Source organism: Mchenga conophoros, linkage group LG15, assembly GCF_057382185.1.
Source record: "Mchenga conophoros isolate Kocher_MC1m ecotype Shallow Benthic linkage group LG15, M_conophoros_male_GT1.1, whole genome shotgun sequence".
In the NCBI taxonomy this organism is placed as follows: Eukaryota; Metazoa; Chordata; class Actinopteri; order Cichliformes; family Cichlidae; genus Mchenga; species Mchenga conophoros.
In genome coordinates this window covers 1,535,907-1,556,263 of record NC_140540.1, presented here as the reverse complement: position 1 = coordinate 1,556,263, position 20,357 = coordinate 1,535,907, and the positions used below count along the sequence as shown (strand labels likewise).

Below are 20,357 nucleotides of genomic sequence, written 5' to 3'. Positions count from 1 at the left end.
GGACTTTCGCTATAATGAAAAAAAGACACAAAGCTGGAGTTATTCTGTCGTAACGCTGCACAGCTGCCTCTTCTTCTCTCATTCTCTCCCCCTGCCTCTCCTGTTGCTACTTCAATCATGAAACTGATCAATGATCAGCTGATCGGCTTTTCTCTCTTGTTTATCGCCCACTTTGCGCCAGAAAGAGGAAACCAGCGGATGTCGCGCTAAACAACAGCAGCACGTTTAAGCTTGATCAGCTGTTGTTAGAATTTATTTAATATTAATTTCTAGTATCAGCTGATGTTTGCTGGAGCCACAGCTGTAAAGCTGCTGGTCATTATGTCGGTTTGGATATGTGGTGAGAGGGAAACATGAAGATGAAACCAGGAGATGTCCTTACTGAATCATCAGAGCTGTGATGGAGAAAAAGGTTTACCTTTTAGGTGACATGAATGAGTTGAAGTTATGAACTGTTTCTGAGAGACAAATAACACCAGGATCCTTTTTTAGGTAGCTGACAGCTGGTAACTGTGCAGGGGTGGATCTAGCAAAGTGTTGCCAGGGGGCCAGGTAGGGCATTAACAGGGAAAGGTGGGGCACAAAGAAATACTTTTCTTTCTTATTTTCATTTAAAATATCTAGCTTTTATTAAATAATTATCTAAATCTTACAACCAAAGTTTTTATCTGACGTAAAATGTATAGAAATCATACATATACCAACAAGACTGTACATCACTGTCACAACAGCATTTGTTTTCATTCAAAGTCTTTATGGCTTTAATACCTGGTGGGCCGGTCTGTAGTCAAAATGCCCAATTTTCTGTCCCAGTCCAGCCCTGCAGGTTAATACTGGCAGTGTCACCATGCCAGCTGACTGGATTTCATCATCAGCCAGTGTTGTTCTTTATCAATATTACCACAGTTTACCATAAGGCAGCATAGAAAGTATTTACTTGCTTTCAGGTTTTATTCAAATGTTAGTCTTTTCAGTTGTTTCCCCACTTTTTTTCTGTTTCAAAATCAAACACCAGTTTGTGAGAAGATTATCTTCTTTTTTTAATAGGCAGATAAAGTTTTACATTGGAATTTGTCAATTGTTTGTTACAAATGTTCGTATTTTAATATTAAAAAATGTTTTTGCCCAAAACATATGTGCACTACATGGCAGTAAAAATACTATGCAAATATTGCTGTCCTTGAATGCTGAGTAAACACTGACAAAACACTGATTGTACAGTGGGGCAAAAAAGTATTTAGTCAGCCACCGATTGTGCAAGTTCCCCCACCTAAAATGATGACAGAGGTCAGTAATTTGCACCAGAGGTACACTTCAACTGTGAGAGACAGAATGTGAAAAAAAAAAAAATCCATGAATCCACATGGTAGGATTTGTAAAGAATTTATTCGTAAATCAGGGTGGAAAATAAGTATTTGGTCAATAACAAAAATACAACTCAATACTTTGTAACATAACCTTTGTTGGCAATAACAGAGGTCAAACGTTTACTATAGGTCTTTACCAGGTTTGCACACACAGTAGCTGGTATTTTGGCCCATTCCTCCATGCAGATCTTCTCGAGAGCAGTGATGTTTTGGGGCTGTCGCCGAGCAACACGGACTTTCAACTCCCGCCACAGATTTTCTATGGGGTTGAGGTCTGGAGACTGGCTAGGCCACTCCAGGACTTTCAAATGCTTCTTACGGAGCCACTCCTTTGTTGCCCGGGCGGTGTGTTTTGGATCATTGTCATGTTGGAAGACCCAGCCTCGTTTCATCTTCAAAGTTCTCACTGATGGAAGGAGGTTTTGGCTCAAAATCTCACGATACATGGCCCCATTCATTCTGTCCTTAACACGGATCAGTCGTCCTGTCCCCTTGGCAGAAAAACAGCCCCATAGCATGATGTTTCCACCCCCATGCTTCACAGTAGGTATGGTGTTCTTGGGATGCAACTCAGTATTCTTCTTCCTCCAAACACGACGAGTTGAGTTTATACCAAAAAGTTCTACTTTGGTTTCATCTGACCACATGACATTCTCCCAATCCTCTGCTGTATCATCCATGTGCTCTCTGGCAAACTTCAGACGGGCCTGGACATGCACTGGCTTCAGCAGCGGAACACGTCTGGCACTGCGGGATTTGATTCCCTGCCGTTGTAGTGTGTTACTGATGGTGACCTTTGTTACTTTGGTCCCAGCTCTGTGCAGGTCATTCACCAGGTCCCCCCGTGTGGTTCTGGGATCTTTGCTCACCGTTCTCATGATCATTTTGACCCCACGGGATGAGATCTTGCGTGGAGCCCCAGATCGAGGGAGATTATCAGTGGTCTTGTATGTCTTCCATTTTCTGATGATTGCTCCCACAGTTGATTTTTTCACACCAAGCTGCTTGCCTATTGTAGATTCACTCTACCCAGTCTGGTGCAGGTCTACAATACTTTTCCTGGTGTCCTTCGAAAGCTCTTTGGTCTTGGCCAAGGCGGAGTTTGGAGTCTGACTGTTTGAGGCTGTGGACAGGTGTCTTTTATACAGATGATGAGTTTAAACAGGTGCCATTCATACAGGTAACGAGTGGGGGACAGAAAAGCTTCTTACAGAAGACGTTACAGGTCTGTGAGAGCCAGAGATTTTCCTTGTTTGAGGTGACCAAATACTTATTTTCCACCCTAATTTAGGAATAAATTCTTTACAAATCCTACCATGTGAATTCATGGATTTTTTTTTCCACATTCTGTCTCTCACAGTTGAAGTGTACCTCTGGTGCAAATTACTGACCTCTGTCATCATTTTAAGTGGGGGAACTTGCACAATCGGTGGCTGACTAAACACTTTTTTGCCCCACTGTATCTCTTGTACTTTATCAACGCAGTATCTAAAAACTTTGCACCGTAGTGGTTAAAATCTTATTCTAATAAGAGTTAAAAGTGCATTCGGTTATTAGGTTTATAGGATTATTGAATTATGGTTAACGGTTGGTAGAATTTTTTTTAAACATTATCTGCCAATTACATCTGCCACCCTTCTCCAAATCTGTGCCCCTACCTGGCCCCCCCAACAAAAATTTTCTAGACACGCCACTGTTTATCAGTACTGACTTCATCAGAATTGTGAACATCACAGCAGATGCCTTTGTGTGAAAGTAACTGAGAATACAACACAGAAAAACATGAAGGAGATTTTCCTGGTCTGGCTTTTTATAGCAGATAACCTTAAAAATATTCTACAATGTTCTGCATATAAAGCTTAAATTTCTTCAGTATTGAACAACAGAAAAAAATAGGCTTTCTTGTCCGAGGTCATTTAGGTGAAAAAAAGAAAAGAAAAAGACAGCAGCCGACAGCGCTGTAAACAACGGTAGACTGGTGGGTATTAAGCGAATGAATAATACAGAAAACAGAGATTGGAGACGGGAAACTGTTCTTGAAGTACAGAGAGAGAGAGAGAGAGAGCTAGCTGTGCATGAAGTGTGATTTTAATAGTCGTGGAAGCAAAACAGCAAAATTCATGACGACATTGATCAAATGTGAAGCGCAGTTTGCTGCTTCTTTTGCTGCTGGCTCTGTGAATTTTGGCTGGAGAGAGAAAAACCTGCAGCTCAGAATCAGCGCAAAAAGACGTAATCACAGCGAACAGTTGGTCGCACAGGTGCAACCAATTTTTTTTTTTTTTTTTTTTTTTTTTTTAGTCGCACCACTGAAAAATTTGGTCGCACTCTAGAGCCCTGCTTGAGCAATTTAAATCTTTACTAAAGACACATTTCTATGCCCTGGCTTTTAACACACTATGACCCAAGCATTTTGGTCTTATTTGAATTAGTTTAGTTATTGTTTTAATTCTTTTACTGTCCTTTTATTGTTTTTTTATTGTTATTATTGTATTACATTGTTGCTTTTTAATACCATTTTCATATTGTTAAGCACTTTGTGCAGCATCGGCTGTTTGAAATGTGCTATATAAATAAATTTGACCTTGACCTTATATCGGGATATGAGATTTGGTCATATCGCACAGCCCTATTATAATTATTTATAAAGTGTTTTTTACAAACTCTAACATTAGGTAACCGATGGATTTTCCAGTTTGAGTGCAGCTGGTCAAACAGCCAAAGAATATTCTCAGTTTCTTAAAACCATTTTGCAGCCAGTGACAGCACAAAAGTGAACACTTAAACTGACTTTTAGTGTCGTTGTTTTCCTTAGCGATTCAGTCACTAGTTAGCTAACATAAACTAATGTAATTCTATTAGCCTCAACCAACCACATGAGGTCACATTCCATACTGACGGAAGATGGCGCAAAACATAAGACTTTAAGCACTTGTACTTGTACTTATGTTAGTTTTTGAAAGCAAAGCTTAATGATGTAAATTAAGCTTTACGTGTAGAGTTTCAAGCCCCATTTGAGTAGCGTTTATGTAAAAATACAGTAGTCGTGTCCAAATTCATGGGCTGCATCCTCCCGAGGACCCGGCCTTCGCAGTCTACGTGGGCCAGGTCCTCAGAAGGTCGGGTAGGCCGGAAGTAAACAGCTGTGAAATTGGACGGTCTAGCCTTCTGAGTAGCGTCACCGCTGTCTCGGTGGAGTTTAATAAACTCGGCTGTCTGCTCCTTGCTATCTAAAATATAACAGGACACTGGCGTAAATTCTCGACCATCTCACACTTCTGTTTAATCAGTTTTCTGTTTGACGTTTATTCAGCTGTGTGAAAACCAAGGAGGAACCCACCAGGGGGATTAATAAAGTTTTATTTTATCTAATCTAATAACTTTAATCTCAGCCAAACCGATTTACTCGCGAACAAATAAAACACTGAAAAAAGCCAGACAATAACATTTTTAGGTTGTCTAAGTGATTTATATATTACGTTTAACCTGAGTAGCGAAAGTCGGTGATCTGAAAATGATGTGCCGGGAGTTGTGTCGTTCTCAGCGGCTCTAGTGACCCTCAAGCTCTCGGCTAGCTATCGAGCTGGTGGGTAACAGACGTCTCCGAAAACGTCGGAGCACTTTTGCAAATATGCGATATCTTGATAACCTGAGCAGATATTTGAAGTTTACACACCCACATTCTCGCCTGAAAATATGTTAAAAGTTTATTTTGTGACCCAGAAAGATTAAAAAGAGTAATTTTAAAACTTAGTAGCGGCCGCCATTGCCGGAAACTGGAGTTTGGCTGGGCCGCGCTATGAATTCTGGGATATGGTGGGCCACGAAGGACACACCCAACCCATCCTTCAAATTCGAGGAAAAGGACGCATTTGCCGGCTGCATTCGGAGGAGTCTACGAATTTGGACAGCCTTCGGCACGTCGCTGTGACGTAATCGGTCTACAAATGCGGCCTCAGGAGGATGCAGCCCATGAATTTGGACACGACTGCTCCTTACCAACCACCAAGGAACGTATGAGCGCCAATCTCAAAGAAAACCGTTAGTAATACCTGTAAAAACTCTCAATGATGCAGTAGAAAAAAAACTGCGGTCGTATTATAAGCACATTTATCTTGGTAGCTACTGTAATTACATTCGTTTGTGTGACCCGCAAAGACCCGTATGGGCTCAAAATGTGGTCATAAATATTTTGTACTTGTAAATCGGTTTTGTACTTGTAAATCAGGATTTGTATGTGTAAAAAAATTTGTGCGTGCGTAAAAAAGATTTGTATGTGTAAAAAAAAAAAAAAATTGTGTGTGCGTAAAAAAGATTTGTATGTGTAAAAAAGATTTGTGCGTGAGTATAAAAGATTTGCAGGGGTTCTTTTGGCTAAAAAAAAAAAAAACCCCTGCAAGTTACAAGTACGAATTTTGACCCTATTTTTCTTCCTTTCATCTGATTGGTCAATGTCATGTCAATCACAAATGTAACAATCCAATCAGAGAACAGATGGGTTTGGCCGTCGGAAGGCCGCTTTTTTTGAACTGCAGGTCTTTGAAGGAAATAAATGCCCTTTTACATGCCAACCCAGCGTTTTCCTTCATCACCACAAAGGAAAACAGTCTGTGGTCGTCCGAGTTTGGTGATTTTTGTGTCACAGGTCTACGTGTTTAATATAGGGACTACCACAGCCTTTTCAACAGTGCTGCGGAACGCAGGGTGGGGGCGGGCAGTGTTTTGTAAATGACAGTCTTCATTACAAAGCTTTCTTCGTTATGAATTAGCATACATGTTTTTACATTTGAAGAACTAGCAAAAAAACCAAACTCTTGTAGAGGACATAAAGTCAGAGATAGAAACGACAAGGAGCAGGTGCATCTAGTACAGGTAGAGCTGCTGCAAAAACCCACAGAGCCCAGCAGCCAGCGCAACAAATTCTGGATCCTTTGCTTTTAGTTAGCAGTTAGCATTAGCAGCACATCCTGCTCTGATGTGAAAGGACTTTTATGCTGCGCACTGTGACTCACAGCAATGGTCCCAGGTCAGCCCTGACTTTGTGTTAAACTAATCCTAAAGTAATAACGGTATTTCTAACCACTGATATACCACAACTTTTTCCTTTCAACAGCTACTGAAAGTTAGGGGACCTAGCTGCTATCGGATATTTATATAGAGATCCTCCAGCTTCAAACTGTATTACCCTTCAAGGACCTGCAGTTCAAAAAAAAGCGCCCCTCCGACAGCCAAACCCATCTCTGCTCTCTGATTGGATTGTTACATTTGTGATTGACATGACATTGGCCCAATCAGATGAAAGGAAGAAAAATAGGGTCAAAATTCGTACTTGTAACTTGCAGGGGTTTTTTTGACACAAGTCCACACACAAATCTTTTTTACGCACGCACAAATTCTTTTTACACATACGAAACTGATTTACAAGTACAAAATATTTATGACTACATTTTGAGCCCGTAGACCCGCTCTGCAGAGAACTTCACAGGCATACATTAAATTACTGGGTTGCAGTGATGATAAGTAAATGTGTCTAACAGTGGGGTCAAGTAAAGCCTCAACCGTCTAAATAGCAGGAACTTTTTCTTCTTTTTTTTCCACGACAAGATTAAACTTCGAAATTTTAAATATACTTTTCAATTATTTTAAATATTTTAAACGAGGCGAAAAACGGGACACATGTTATCACAGAAATGTTTGACATCATCTTGAAAATTAGCACTATTAGCACAACCCTATCGTTTAGTTATTGTCTTTTCTGACAGTCCAGTCTAGTGTCAGAAAACAACATTATTCCAAACCTTTCATGTTAAGAACTTATTTTAATGCTAACTAATTACCTATTATCACACGTTACTTCAATAACGCAAAAGCTAGCATCATATCAGGTACTAAGTTAATAGGCGAGGGCTCATTATGATGATTGTCCCTCAGTTTAAAAGCACACAGAATTATAGTAGCGAACCATGCAGGATTTAGTACATAACTTACCGTTTTTACACCTTGAAATCCTGCCGAGTGTTCTGGAAGTACCGTCGACGTTAGCTCCTTGAAGACCTGCCACCGTTAGCCTAGCCAAAAAGAAAAAAAAAACGCCCGTAGCCCCAGCGGCGCTAAACTTCTCCTCACCTAAACTTTGCAGATTTAACCCAGTGAGCTAAATGTTAGTCCAGGCTCGGTGTTTTTATCGTTTCGTGTAATTTGTCTACCACTTTTAAAGACTGATTTTCGTGGTAACAAAATAATCGAACTCGACGACCGATTACCGTTAACACGTCCAACTCCCAACCACGCGCGTGCCCAAAGTCGTTTCCCTCCTCCCCACCCGGAACTGTTATTCGCGCTTTTTTTTCTTTTTCCTTTTTTGTCCCGTGCTCATATTAGTATATGGTGCAATATAAAATGAAATAAAATTCCACAATTAGATTTATTAGATTTTTTAAAATTAATTTGTTAATGACCCATCTGTCACGTTTTTTTAAAAGTTATCTGAAAAGCATTCAGTTAAAGTAGGAACACTCACTAGAGAGGTCACACTTCTCCCATAAATAAAAATAACAATATTTAAAATACAACTTTAATGTATACTTTCTAAACTATAAAACGTACCAAGAAATGAATTTTCTATGAATTAGTTGTGACTCATATTTGTCTTGAACCTGTCTTAAAGAATTCAAACTATTATATTCTCTTAGAAGAGTTAGAAGAGCACTTTACTCTCAGATTACTGTTTACCTGTTTGTTTGGGGGGGGGGGGGGGGTTGTTTTGGTTTTTTTTAAGTTACCAAAAGTAGAATCAGAGAAAGAGCCTAAACTATTTATTAGTTATGCTGCTGGTTTCCGTCCATAGAACTGGTTTTGGTTCCTTTCCTGTAAAGGCTGTTCTTCCTTGCTACTGTCACCAAGTTTTTGTTCATAGTGCATCAACATATCACAGGGTTCTCTTTGTAGGCTATTGTAAGGTTTTGCCATACAATATTTAAAAAACAGCTAAAAACTCATCTTTTTAAACTTGCCTTTGGTTGATTTATGTTTTTATGTTTTAGCTTTTCTGTGAAGCACTTTGTGATTTTTATCTTGAAAGGTGCTATACAAATAAAATTTTACTTACTTAATATTGTTCACTTGCCAATTGTTGTTGTTAACAGGTGCAAAAATAAAACAGGTTGTACCAATGCTGTAACCAAGCACTCTGACAGTATAAATAGTTTGGGTGAGGTTAGATATATATGAGGTGTGTATATATATATATATATAAGGAACAGACATGAGGTATTTGTTAGGGGTAAAACTGGCCAAAACACACAGAGCAGAAATACACCCACTTAGTTTTAGTTTAATTTTAATGGCAATAAATATTTATTTTGAAAGTAAAATATTTGCTTTAGCAACTTTTATATATAAAAATATTAACGTATGCAGTTATTGTCTGTTTATCAATTAAAAAGACCATTTGAATCATCTTGCCAGCTGACCTGACCTTACAGTAAGAAATGCGCAGACCGCAAAATACCTTGTACTTTTTGAAAACTGCACATGCTCAGGAAACTATAATGTGTAAAAACAAAATCCTGCTATTTCCTCAGAATTGATATGAGCTGGAACTTTCCATAAGAAAAAAATATTTTCAAGAACTCACAATGAGAAAATAAGACAAAAATAGGGTGGTGAGAAATGCATTTTCTATGAATTAGCTGTGACTCATATTTGTCTTGAAGTAAATAAATGCCAAAAGAAAGAAAGCTTAATTATGTTTAAGAGCTCCTGTTTTTGCAGAAGTGGGTGGAGGAAAGAGGAAAGGTTGCCTCAGGAGTTATTTCACCAGAATCCTTCCTCCACACAAACAGGACAAAAGGAAATGTGCCACTCTATGCAGATAAAGTTCAAAAGCTACTAGCAGTATGAGTACTCATATTCGGACATAGACATTTGCAGAGCTAAGCACTGGTATGATTACAGAACTTCAGCATCATTAAATGTGAGCACGTGTTTTTATTTAACATCACACAGCTGCTCTCTTATCTTACAAAACCAGTGTAAGAACAGTAATAAAGGTACCACAGACCTTTAATAATGTGTGTGCAACCTGCCACACAGTTGTGTCATGTAATAAGAAGAGCAAGGATGCTAATGTTGCATTTTTCATGTAGCAGAGACTGTCATCTCAAAAGAGTAAAAGTGCTTATGATATCTGGGAAATCAGAGTGAACACCCCCTCCCTAACCAAAGTTTTTATTATAATTATATAAAAGATAAGGATATATGATAATTATGCTTTATTGCTCACAGCCATAGTATTTGTTTTTTTTAGTGCTGTATTCAAAAGGTACATTTTCTTGTGATTTGAGTAGTCATCCTGCAAGGGGCAGAATATTTAAATAAGTCACGCAAATGTGACGAAGAAAGTCTGTGGCACGAAATCTAATATCTAAAAAAATCATATCTTGCGCCTGTTGTGGCTGTGATAGTTGCTACAAGCAGTGTTGTCTTTAGAAGGGCGAGATGTCATCAGAACCAGTGCGTAATGGCCACATGGATGCATGGATGCTCAAAGCTGTAAGCAAAGTGTCAAAACTCTGGCTTCGTCCCAAAGCTCTTTTTTTTTTTTTTAGCAAACACGAAAGTAATTTTCATTTGAACATTTAATCCAACAACCAAATAAGTGTGTGCGGCTGTGCTCATGCATGAATGAGTCAGTCTGTAAGCACAGTTATAGGCCCATGTGGTTCTATCTGTTGACTATTCTTGACTTCACTATTGGTGTAGAACCTAACGAAACTGAGACATCTCCCTTTACAAAGTGTTCTACAAGTTCCTGACGCACACACACACACACACACACACACGTACACACACACACACACACACACACACACACACACACACACACACACACACACGTACATATATAATTTGCAGACCCAATATTACTCGCCCCATATGCATGACTCTTAACTGATGCCCATGACCTCTTAACTGTTTCTCACATCAAAGTCTGGGGTCCACTCTCTTACTGTCAGTCAAGTTCATGATCCTTCCTGAGGGAATGAGCTGAGCTGTACAATCACAATCTTTCCCTCTATAAAACATTATTGTTCCCATTACCTGTAAGTTAGTACAACTTTGTGTTCCAGTGGTCAGCTTGGTATTAAATGCAACAACTGCCTGGTAACAAGATAGTGATTTGAATCAAGTGTTGTGGAGCAGGGAAGCACCTAAAAACCTAAAACAAGAAGTCCCAGTGACTATACTAAAATTTTTAGTATATATGTCTCAAAAACCAGTAGACAGACTGGGGGAGCGTGAGAGAGAAACACCTATCCACCTTTAAAGGTTAGGAAAATGAGACAGAGTGGTTTGGTGGAAAGCTCTGTGTTTGGGTTCAATCGGAAATCGGAAGTACGTCACCAGTCAGCTTCCGTTGCCATTTTGACGAGAAGAGCCGAGCGCCTGGTGGGACTGCGTGTTTATCGTTCGTGGGTTTAATTTGAACGAAACAACCCGTCACAATGGCTATGCAAGCAGCAAAACGCGCTAATGTAAGTGTGAGAAAGTGGGACTGTGAATTTTGTGATAAATAGAGCTTCAGAAACATTAGCTCAGTTAGCTTCGAAGCTAGCCTTAGCTTGTGTTAGCGCACGGTTAGCCGCTTAGCACGTTAGCAAAATGAAAACAACAACATTGTATCGTAACATTTCTCGTTGGTGCTTTTTATGATGTCTATCTTGAGCACACGGTTAAAGTCGTCTTCTGTTTGAGATGATTGATGCTGTTCGGGCTTTGGTTAGTTTAAATGTCTGAGTTGTATACGTAAGGGCAGGAGAGGGTTGAAGGGGCTGGTGGGTAAAATAAAAGGAAGAAAATAAAACGGTTTACTACTGATTTAACTTAACTCCGGCAAGGTTTGAGTTAAATGTCTACAAGCTACGTTTCCGCGGTAGCTTTGTGTTGAATGCTCGTCAGTAGTCGTAACTTCAACAGTGTTTATTTATCCGAACTGTTTTATTGTTTTTTTGTGCTGCAGATCCGATTACCTCCTGAGGTGAACAGAATCCTGTATGTCAGGAATCTTCCTTATAAGATCACAGCAGAGGAAATGTATGATATCTTTGGGAAATATGGACCAATACGACAAATCAGAACGTAAGTGTTTCACTGTAGATTTTCAGAAATAGCAGTTGAAGTGCATGAAGTCATATTTTGGAGTTGGACTCCACGTTTATCTGTCTTTCTCTATCTTTGATGTTATTCAAATCTCTCAATTATTTAAAGTGGACATAAAAGCACTACATCTTTCTGCTACTTTACTGTACATTAGCTAACTAGTCACAGAACTGATAACTCTGTAAAAAACAGGTACATTGAAACTTAAAAGCAGTCTAAGGAGGTCACTTTTCTCCATGTTAAAAAACCAAGGACATACTGTCCACCACTGTAGGACTAAGCATTGTTAGCTAGCTCCAGGGTACCTTGGGTGAGCAGACAGAAGGGCTGGCAGAGCAGATGCCCCACAGGCTGCGGCAAGCACTGTTGTATGCAATAAAATAGTCTTTCTTTTCCCAAGCGTTTCCAACCAGGTTACACCATAATGAGTTACGACATGTGTATCAGATCTGAAACATAGCTAAGTTCCTTACTGATGCATGATCAGGAATCTTAGCATTCATTGGTGTGTTCACAATGAGAATAGACAGACCAAAAACAAAAAATGGCAGCCTCAGAGGAAGAGGTGCAAACAAATTATGCTATTTTGCTAAACAAATTGTCCTTCCTCATCTAATAGTTTTGTATTATGGCACATTATTTGTTCAAAGTCTGATCTAAATTTGAATTTGGTGGTAATTTTATTGCGTTAGAGCACTGACTGCAAGAAACCGCAAGCTATGACCATCACGACTGAATTTCTGAAGCATTTCCTCTAAACTTTGTATTAGCCCGGAGCTTCTAGCCAAGATAATAAGACTGGATTCAGAGATAAACAGTACAAAGTGGGGTAGATGGTGCATAAAAATCAATCTTCTAGCAAATGACATAATGACATTATGTGGAGGACTGCTATGAGAATGGATCCCTGATGTCCTTTGATGACCTGAGGAAGAAGAATCTGTCCTGAAGAAACTTTGTTTTATATCTCCAGTTAAGATCTTTTCTTAAAGCCACTTGGTTAAAAACTGCTCCATGAAGGAAACTCGCCTGGTCTTATTTCAAAAGTGTATTCTGTCTTAATGTGTGCTGTTCCAGAACCAGGGTCACAGGTCAAGGGAGATGTGGGGCTGTGATTTGCATGTAACAAGTGATGCAAAACGAGGGTCGTAATTATGTCAGAAATGTTTAAGTGCAACCATTAATTGCAGATACAGACTGACCCATTATGACTTTCTCCATCAAACGTACAATTCGGCAAAAAATTTGCATAAATATAAACCAGCGTTATGTAGGCTGTGCTTTAGATGTAGCCTTGAGGAGGGTTCATTACTGCACAGTACGTGGTTTTGCACAAAGGTACATTCTGGCATAACTTTTCCAACATTATGTCAAAACCTTTAGTTCCTCAAATTAGATCCTCAAATATGTTTATTAAGAAACTTTACAAATGTTGTAACAAAAACAAAACCACTCTGCATAGAATCCTATACAAAGGTTGATAGAATACATAAACTTATAGTTATCAGAGTCAAGCATTGACTTCTCTTGTTTTTGCTGCTTCTTCAACTTGAAAATCTTGCAAAAAAGGACAAAGAAATACTTCTTTCACATTATCTCATTGAGTGCATCACTTCAAAGTTGAAGTGAGAAAAAGCAAAGCCAAAATGTAATGGATGGAGATTTCCCCCCCCCCCCTCACTGTGGACAGTATCCGGATGGATAACTAGCTGAAAACTAATGCTTTAAATGGTAAATGGCCTGTATTTGTATAGCGCTTTACTTAGTCCCCATGAACCCCAAAACGATTTACCCATTCACACACTGGTGATGGCAGCTACATTGTAGCCACAGCTGCCCTGGGGCGCACTGACAGAGGCTTTAAACACCTGTTTGATAGTTGACATGACAGTTTTTTAAAAGTAGGGCTCCATGTTTTAAATTAGTCTTAATAAATGTAGTTTTAGGTGTTTGTACTGGGTGAAGATTGCTCGAGGTTTGAATTTGATCCACAAATGTCGCTAACAAAGCCACTATCCCCAATCAGGGGATAAACAGGTGAGATATTTAGCAAATGTAGCACGCTTTCTTAAAGTTGTGTTTTCAGCATGCAGGCAGTGGGCAAATTTAAGCGAATGTTCCAGTAAAATCTCCACAAAAAGTCACAAACAGTGTAAATCCAAAGCTAGCCGGACCATAACCTCAAACAAGTAAATAATGGCTAAAATCACAGTGTTTTTAAATTCACTCAGTCTAAGGTTAGTGACGATGAGGTTGCTAAAAGTTCCACTGCTGATGAGAAGAAAGATGGTCCTGACCAGAGCTCTGACTCTGCCAGCGTTCTTCAAGAACATAAAATCCAACAGACCTGTGTGGACTCTTATTTGCCTTTATACAGACTAGTCCATGTGATTGTTCAGTGCAATGGCACCAGCTGCACATGCACGGTCCCAGAACTATAAGGTTACTATACTGGCATGTCCCAAAGGTCGTGTATTCCCTGCATTGCAGTGAGAGAGCTCCTGGATGTCCTGGCCAGTAAAGTAATAATTTTTTAAAAAGTCCACTTTATTCAGCTCAGAGGAGGTCTAACATTTAATTAAAAAAAACACCCCGCTGTCATGTGTATACAATAATAACACAGGAAATAAGAGAGGGCTAAGAAAACAGGAAAATGCCCCACTGTCACCCACCATCAGTAGGTCTGGTAATGATTTCCTGTGTCTGATGTTTTTCGTAGAGGGAACACGCCTGAAACAAGAGGAACCGCTTATGTCGTATATGAAGACATCTTTGATGCCAAGAACGCCTGTGACCACCTGTCAGGCTTCAATGTCTGCAATCGTTACCTCGTGGTCCTCTACTACAATGCAAACAGAGTACGTATGAGCATTACATCACTGCAGGCACAAAGGTCTTTTGGACCACATGGTTCTTGGAGGTCCCTGAAAGTAACTCTGTTCCTCCAAGCTACATAGATAGCTTCAGGGCTTCTCAATGTTTGCGTTTGAGCTGACAGTATAACTGCTAACATGACCTAACAGCCAGCTGGTGAATGACACAGCAAAACATGTCATTGCTGTGTCATTGCTTTCCTGATGATAGCAGAGCTCGAGTCTTTGGCCAGCACGCGAGGAACAGGGTAGCTGTAGCACCACCCCCTCCGTCACTTAAATGCTTTTATGCTACATTGAGAAGAAACAGAGGGTGTAAATACAGCCGGTATGGCTTTTTTAAAAACTTTGTTGTAATCCTTTGTTTTCAGTCTTCACTTTTTCAGTGTTTAGATGCCAAAGGCAGAAAATCACGTGTAATTGTGCTTTAATGAATCAGCATTTTGTTGTATTTCCTCAGCTACTTCTAAACATGTATAAAGACTTAAAGTTCCCCAAACTATCCCTGCAGTGCCGACACACAAATGAGGACAAAGTGCTCTCACAGAACAGGGCTTAGTCTGTGCTTTAATATTAAATAATATATAGTTTTGCATTTCTATAAAATGAACAGAATATTCATGTACTTTTTTTTAATCAACTCTTTTCGCAGGCTTTCCAGAAAATGGACACAAAAAAGAAAGAAGAACAGCTGAAGTTGCTAAAAGAGAAATACGGCATCAACACAGACCCTCCAAAGTAGTCTTCATAAAGCATTTCTTTTCAGTTCTAGATGTGACATGTTGCTCTGTTTGGACTGGTTTGTTCTAGTACAGTTGTTGCTTATACATCCTTATTTTGGTTTTCTGATTTTCATGATCAAATCTGTATGAACCTGGTTACACCGTCAGTATTTGAGTTCAGACCAGGGCAAAATCTGCTTGTCAGTTTAACTTTAAATTTTTGTTGTGTTCCTGTCAAAGTGATTGACAAGCGAGACAACCTCTTTAGCAGGAGACACGTCCTAGTTTTCACCCAGGGCAACATGTTAAAGTCTGCTAGAGCACATTGCTTTTCTCTCCATACTTTTAATTTAAAGCTGACCATGGATTTTCATTTCTATAAAATAAATCTTTTTTTCTAAAAGCTGCCATCTCCTTGTGTTTTTAACATACTGTAGATGTAATTTAGTGGAAATGCTGTCCTCTGCGTGAACCCATTTAGATCAATAGACTGTGCATTTTCCACATTTGCACAAGGGTTAGGGGTCGGCCGATTCTTAGTTTGCCTCAGGTTTTAAATGGCTTGTGATGCATCCCTGGGGTTTCAGTGGGATGATGAGTGTGGAGACGAGAGCCGCATGGTGACCTCTGTGCAGTCAGTGGTGTGCAGAGTCATGGGTAAACACCACAGGCTTTCTCAGTCACTTCCTCTGAACAGTGTTTGCATTCCAAAGTATTACCAGGAAAATGCAGGATTTCCAGAGGAAGAAAAGACGATCACAATTTTAATATTGTGACGATCACAAATTTAATATGAAACAGAGTTTCAAGATGGCGCCAGTGTGTGTGGCTCGCCGTCTGGCTCTTCCTCTGTTGTGTTTGCTTATGTTGTTTTTTATTGCTAGAGTCAACTCTCTTTTAATGTACAATCGCCAAAAACTTTTGGACCTCCGACCAAACAGAAGTGATGGTTTTTGGTGGCGCTTCTGAGGCCACTATTATAGACCTTGGTTCACTGGCATAGTATGTTAAACCAGTCATCACTAATCTGGGAGTTAAAATAGAGGCAAATCTTAAACTTGAAAGCCAGGTCAGAGCTGTTGTAAGATCTAGCTTTTTTCATTTGAGGGAATTAGCCAAAATAAAGCCTATCTTATCGAAACAGCATTTTCAGACAGTAATCCATGCCTTTGTTACTTCTAGGCTGGATTATTGTAACGCACTTTATTTTGGGATTAGTGATGCGTCCATTAGGCGCCTGCAGGTTGTGCAAAATGCTGCAGCACGTCTTTTAGCTGGAACAAAAAAGTTTGAGCACATTACCCCTATTTTAATTTCACTCCACTGGCTACCTGTACATTTTAGGATTGTTTTTAAAATTCTCTTATTTGCTTTTAAATCTCTTAATGGCCTGGCCCCCCCCCTACCTCTCGGAGCTACTACAACCATATACACCTGCCCGTTCCCTTAGGTCCGCCAATCAGCAGCTCCTTAAGGTACCGAAAACTAAGTATAAATTTAAAGGTGATCGTGCTTTTGCTGTAGCTGCTCCAAAGTTGTGGAATGATCTGCCCTTGCATGTTAGGCAGGCCTCTTCTCTCTCTGAATTTAAAAGTCTTCTTAAAACATATTTATTCGCTGAAGCCTTTGGCATTGATTAGAGGGGTTGACTCAATTTGTTTTAACATGTTTTAATTTATTGTATCTATTTATTTTATCGTATCTCATTTTAATTTTCTTTACGTATGCTATTAACATGTACAGCACTTTGTGAAACCCTGGTTTTATGTTAAAGTGCTTTAGAAATAAAGTTGGTATGGTATGGTATTAAATCATTCCTTAATAGTGACACCTAGTGGTTGTACAAGGACATTTCAGATGATTTTATTAGCTGCGTCATTACAAGGTTTTCTATGGCCTTTTAGTAAATTAGGGCATTATTTTTATGTATACCAGTAAATCTGAAATAAGGACCCACATTTGAATTTTACATCAAGTACCTGTTAGAGCTGACAGATGTGTGGCTGAAGATCACAGCAAGGAGTGCAAATCCAAAACAATTCCAACAGTACTTGTTTTTTATTGCTTGACAGTAGGACGTACTGTAATTATCTAATAATAACTACCAGCTCAACACTTACAGGAACCGGATTAATCGCTTTTCCTTAATTATGCTTAACTGGACTGTTAAGTACAGTAAACAAGACTAAACACATCACTTCTGACATTCAGTGGATTGATAACATCTTGTTTTGGACTTCTTTAAGTTACTTGAAGACGTTTCACCTTCATCCGAGAAGCTTCTTCAGTTCTAAGGTCACATGGTGGAGAGTCCCAGATATAAACCTAGTGGGAGTGACCCCCCCACAGAGGGACAAAAGGACCCCTGATGATCCTCTAATCGCCTGAGCCAAGGTGTGAAACTGGGTGTGGGTCCCAATCAGCCAGAGTTTCAGGTGAGTTCATTGTGAAACCTGGCCCCACCTTATCATGTGATTTCCTGAGGTCAGATGGCCCAGGATGTGAGTGGGCGTTAAGGCATCTGGGAAGGATCTCAGAACTGGATTATAGATGGCAGAGAGTTGGTGTCGTAAGCCCCGCCTCTGTTCAAAGATGGTCGCTCACAGTTGACATAGATGCTTCTTTCACTCCTCTTTCAAACCATCTGTCCTCTCTGTCCAAAATGTGAACATTGGCATCCTCGAAAGAGTGACCTTTGACCTTTAGATGCAGATGGACTGCTGAGTCTTGTCCTGTGGAGGTGTGGAGGTCATTGCAAGCTCCTTTGACTACGATGACCTGGATGACAGAACCTTCACAGAAACATCTTGTTTTATTGCCGTGGTTCTTTAGAAGCGAACGATCCCAGTCTCGGAGGACTCACAAATGTAAAGTGGAATCTTTAATGTACACTTTATATATTTCCTTTGTAAAAGCATGGACGGAAGGGTATGCTAGGCTTTGGCCCACATCAGTCTGAAACTGTATGTAACCATGAATAACGTGTTTTGGAAACTACCTGCACAGCAGGCAGCACTGTTAGTTCTCTCAGTCTCAGAGCAGCGTTTCTAATTTTGATTGAAACTGTCAGAGAAAACTGCAGCTTTGAGCAGCCATGATATTAATTTACAGAGGCTGTTAGAATTATATGTCTAACGTTAACATGTTGGTGACACAATAATTTCATCCTAACGGCACTGACGTATTCATAGGGTTAATCTTTGAGACAAAATATCACGAGGTCGTCATGATTTTGCAAATATTCCACCTTGTAGTGCAGTTTGCACAAATTGTTTTAAAAATGCACTCACACTACAAACATTACTGACGAGTCAAGATCTGCACAAAGTGACAGAAACACTGAAGCAGCTGCACATTTTATTCTTATTGTCATGTTTGTCCTGTTTGTCAGGTGACAGAAGAACCAACACAAAGCTCAGAGAGCAATGCTGACTCAAGATCACAGGTGAAACTGGATGATGACCTGGTGGTTTGTGACTGTATTTGAAGCACATGTGTGACTGCATGTATGTGGAGTGTCTCACTGTTATTCATCAGGTGACAGAGGCAGCTCTGCCATGTTGTAGCTCAGAGGTGACTGACTGATGATTTGATGCTATAGATTAACTTGTAATATATTTTTATTATCATGACAATTGTTAGGCTGCTGATGTAAATTGATTCATTAGTGTTTATTTTACAAAGAATCTGAATTGACATGTCTCACTGTTTATATGGCACAAAGCCATGTGTTATTTTATCAGGTGGCAATATGTCCTAGTGCAGTCAGAGGGGAGGAGCCAGGGCCAAAGGTGAGGCACATCAAGCACAGAATAATACTTTTAATCTGAGGATAAAACGCAGGTACTGAGGCTGAAAGAAGCTTCAGTGCTCTCAGAAGACTAAAAACATGGCTAAGGTCAACAATGACTCAAATGAGATTAAACAATGCTGCTGTATGTCCACCAGGACAGACTGGACAGTATAGATGTAAAACAAACATGCCAGCAGTTTATCTCAGTTAGTGAGAGGAGCAGGCCTGTGTTTGGCTGCTTCACATAGTGGACATTGAGTTGTTGTGTGGGGCATGTAGCCCATGTCTGTTGCTGTAACCGTAGTTCATGTTTAGAATAAAAAGCTCACTGACTTGATCGGGGCAACAGTGCCTAAACTGTTGCATAATGTTGCTGAGAGATCTTTGACTCTGAGGTCATCTTAGACGAGTAGTTTTATGGACAAAACCCAGCAGGTCACTCAGTGTTCCCTTAGTGCCAAAATATAACAGATGTTGGTGTAGTATAACTGAAGTAATGTTGTTAAGTCCTTAAAGTCATATTCTTTTATTGTCATGACTGTATTTGAAGCTATTTTTATTTTTGTATGATACCTGATTTATATGGAATATGGCTGAAGTAAACTAAAGCCTGAAATACTTAGTCAGTCATTTGTTTAATAGTAATTTAACATTATATAATTCACATATAAAACTATGAATTGTAATTTTAAATGGTTTAAAAGCAGGTAGAATAGCACATGTAGGCAAGTATACTTCTCCTTTTTTATCAAGAAGCAAAGACAAAAAGGACAAAAAAAGAAACAGGGCAGGTTCAGTGGTCGGATCGTCCGTCCCCACCGACGCCAAAACCAAATCTACGCCCTTGTGTAAAAGTATAGAATGGAAGTTGAAATGTAGTGAAACAGGAAATAATTGGGATTGAATTGGAAATAATTAATGTCGGCTAAAACCTACCAACCTACCTTGAGTGTAGCTGTGAGGAAATGTACTTGATTTTACACATTTGTGTTCAATGGAACGTTTTCACTCTTTGTTTTTGTGTAGTTTATTTTGGGTAATTCCGTCACCATTTGTGTGAGCGAATACGCTCACGTTTTATTATTTTTATTTTTTATTATTTTTATTTATTATTATTATTTATTATTATTATTATTATTATTATTTATTTTATTATTTTATTATTAATATTATTCTATTATTATTATTATTATTATTTATTATTTATTTTATTATTTATTATTTATTTTATTATTTTTATTATTTTATTATTTGTTCGTAGGGTTTTTTTCTTGTTGACGACCTTCCAGCTGTTTCTGCTGAACATCTGCCTACGAACAGAAAACTTGATCAATGTGGCCAGTTTGCTTAAGCCAACAGATGTGTATCGCAGTGTGTAGGAGAACCCACACATACACTGTGATAAATGAACATTTTGAGTACACGGTCGTGTTTCTTGGGC

The 20,357-nt window shown here is 39.2% G+C and overlaps 2 protein-coding genes across 4 annotated transcripts in view; one reads left to right on the top strand and one right to left on the bottom strand.

Annotated features, from left to right (window-relative positions):
- The window catches only part of tdrd6a (tudor domain containing 6a), a 29,672-nt gene extending 21,984 nt beyond the window's left edge, over positions 1-7,688 (bottom strand). For 2 of the 3 annotated variants that reach the window (XM_085246007.1, XM_085246009.1), the window contains exon 1: positions 7,356-7,688. The gene's annotated coding sequence lies outside the window, so the exon portion shown is untranslated. The remainder of the gene's footprint in view (positions 1-7,355) is intronic. The other variant, XM_085246008.1, reaches the window with a different exon arrangement.
- A 3,058-nt stretch (positions 7,689-10,746) lies between these two features.
- sf3b6 (splicing factor 3b, subunit 6) lies at positions 10,747-15,526 on the top strand. Its single transcript, XM_085247482.1, has 4 exons — positions 10,747-10,903; positions 11,389-11,507; positions 14,248-14,386; positions 15,054-15,526. Exons 1-4 carry the CDS (start codon positions 10,874-10,876, stop codon positions 15,141-15,143), a joined length of 378 nt encoding a protein of 125 aa, XP_085103608.1. The 5' UTR covers positions 10,747-10,873; the 3' UTR covers positions 15,144-15,526.
- Positions 15,527-20,357: the final 4,831 nt, after the last annotated feature.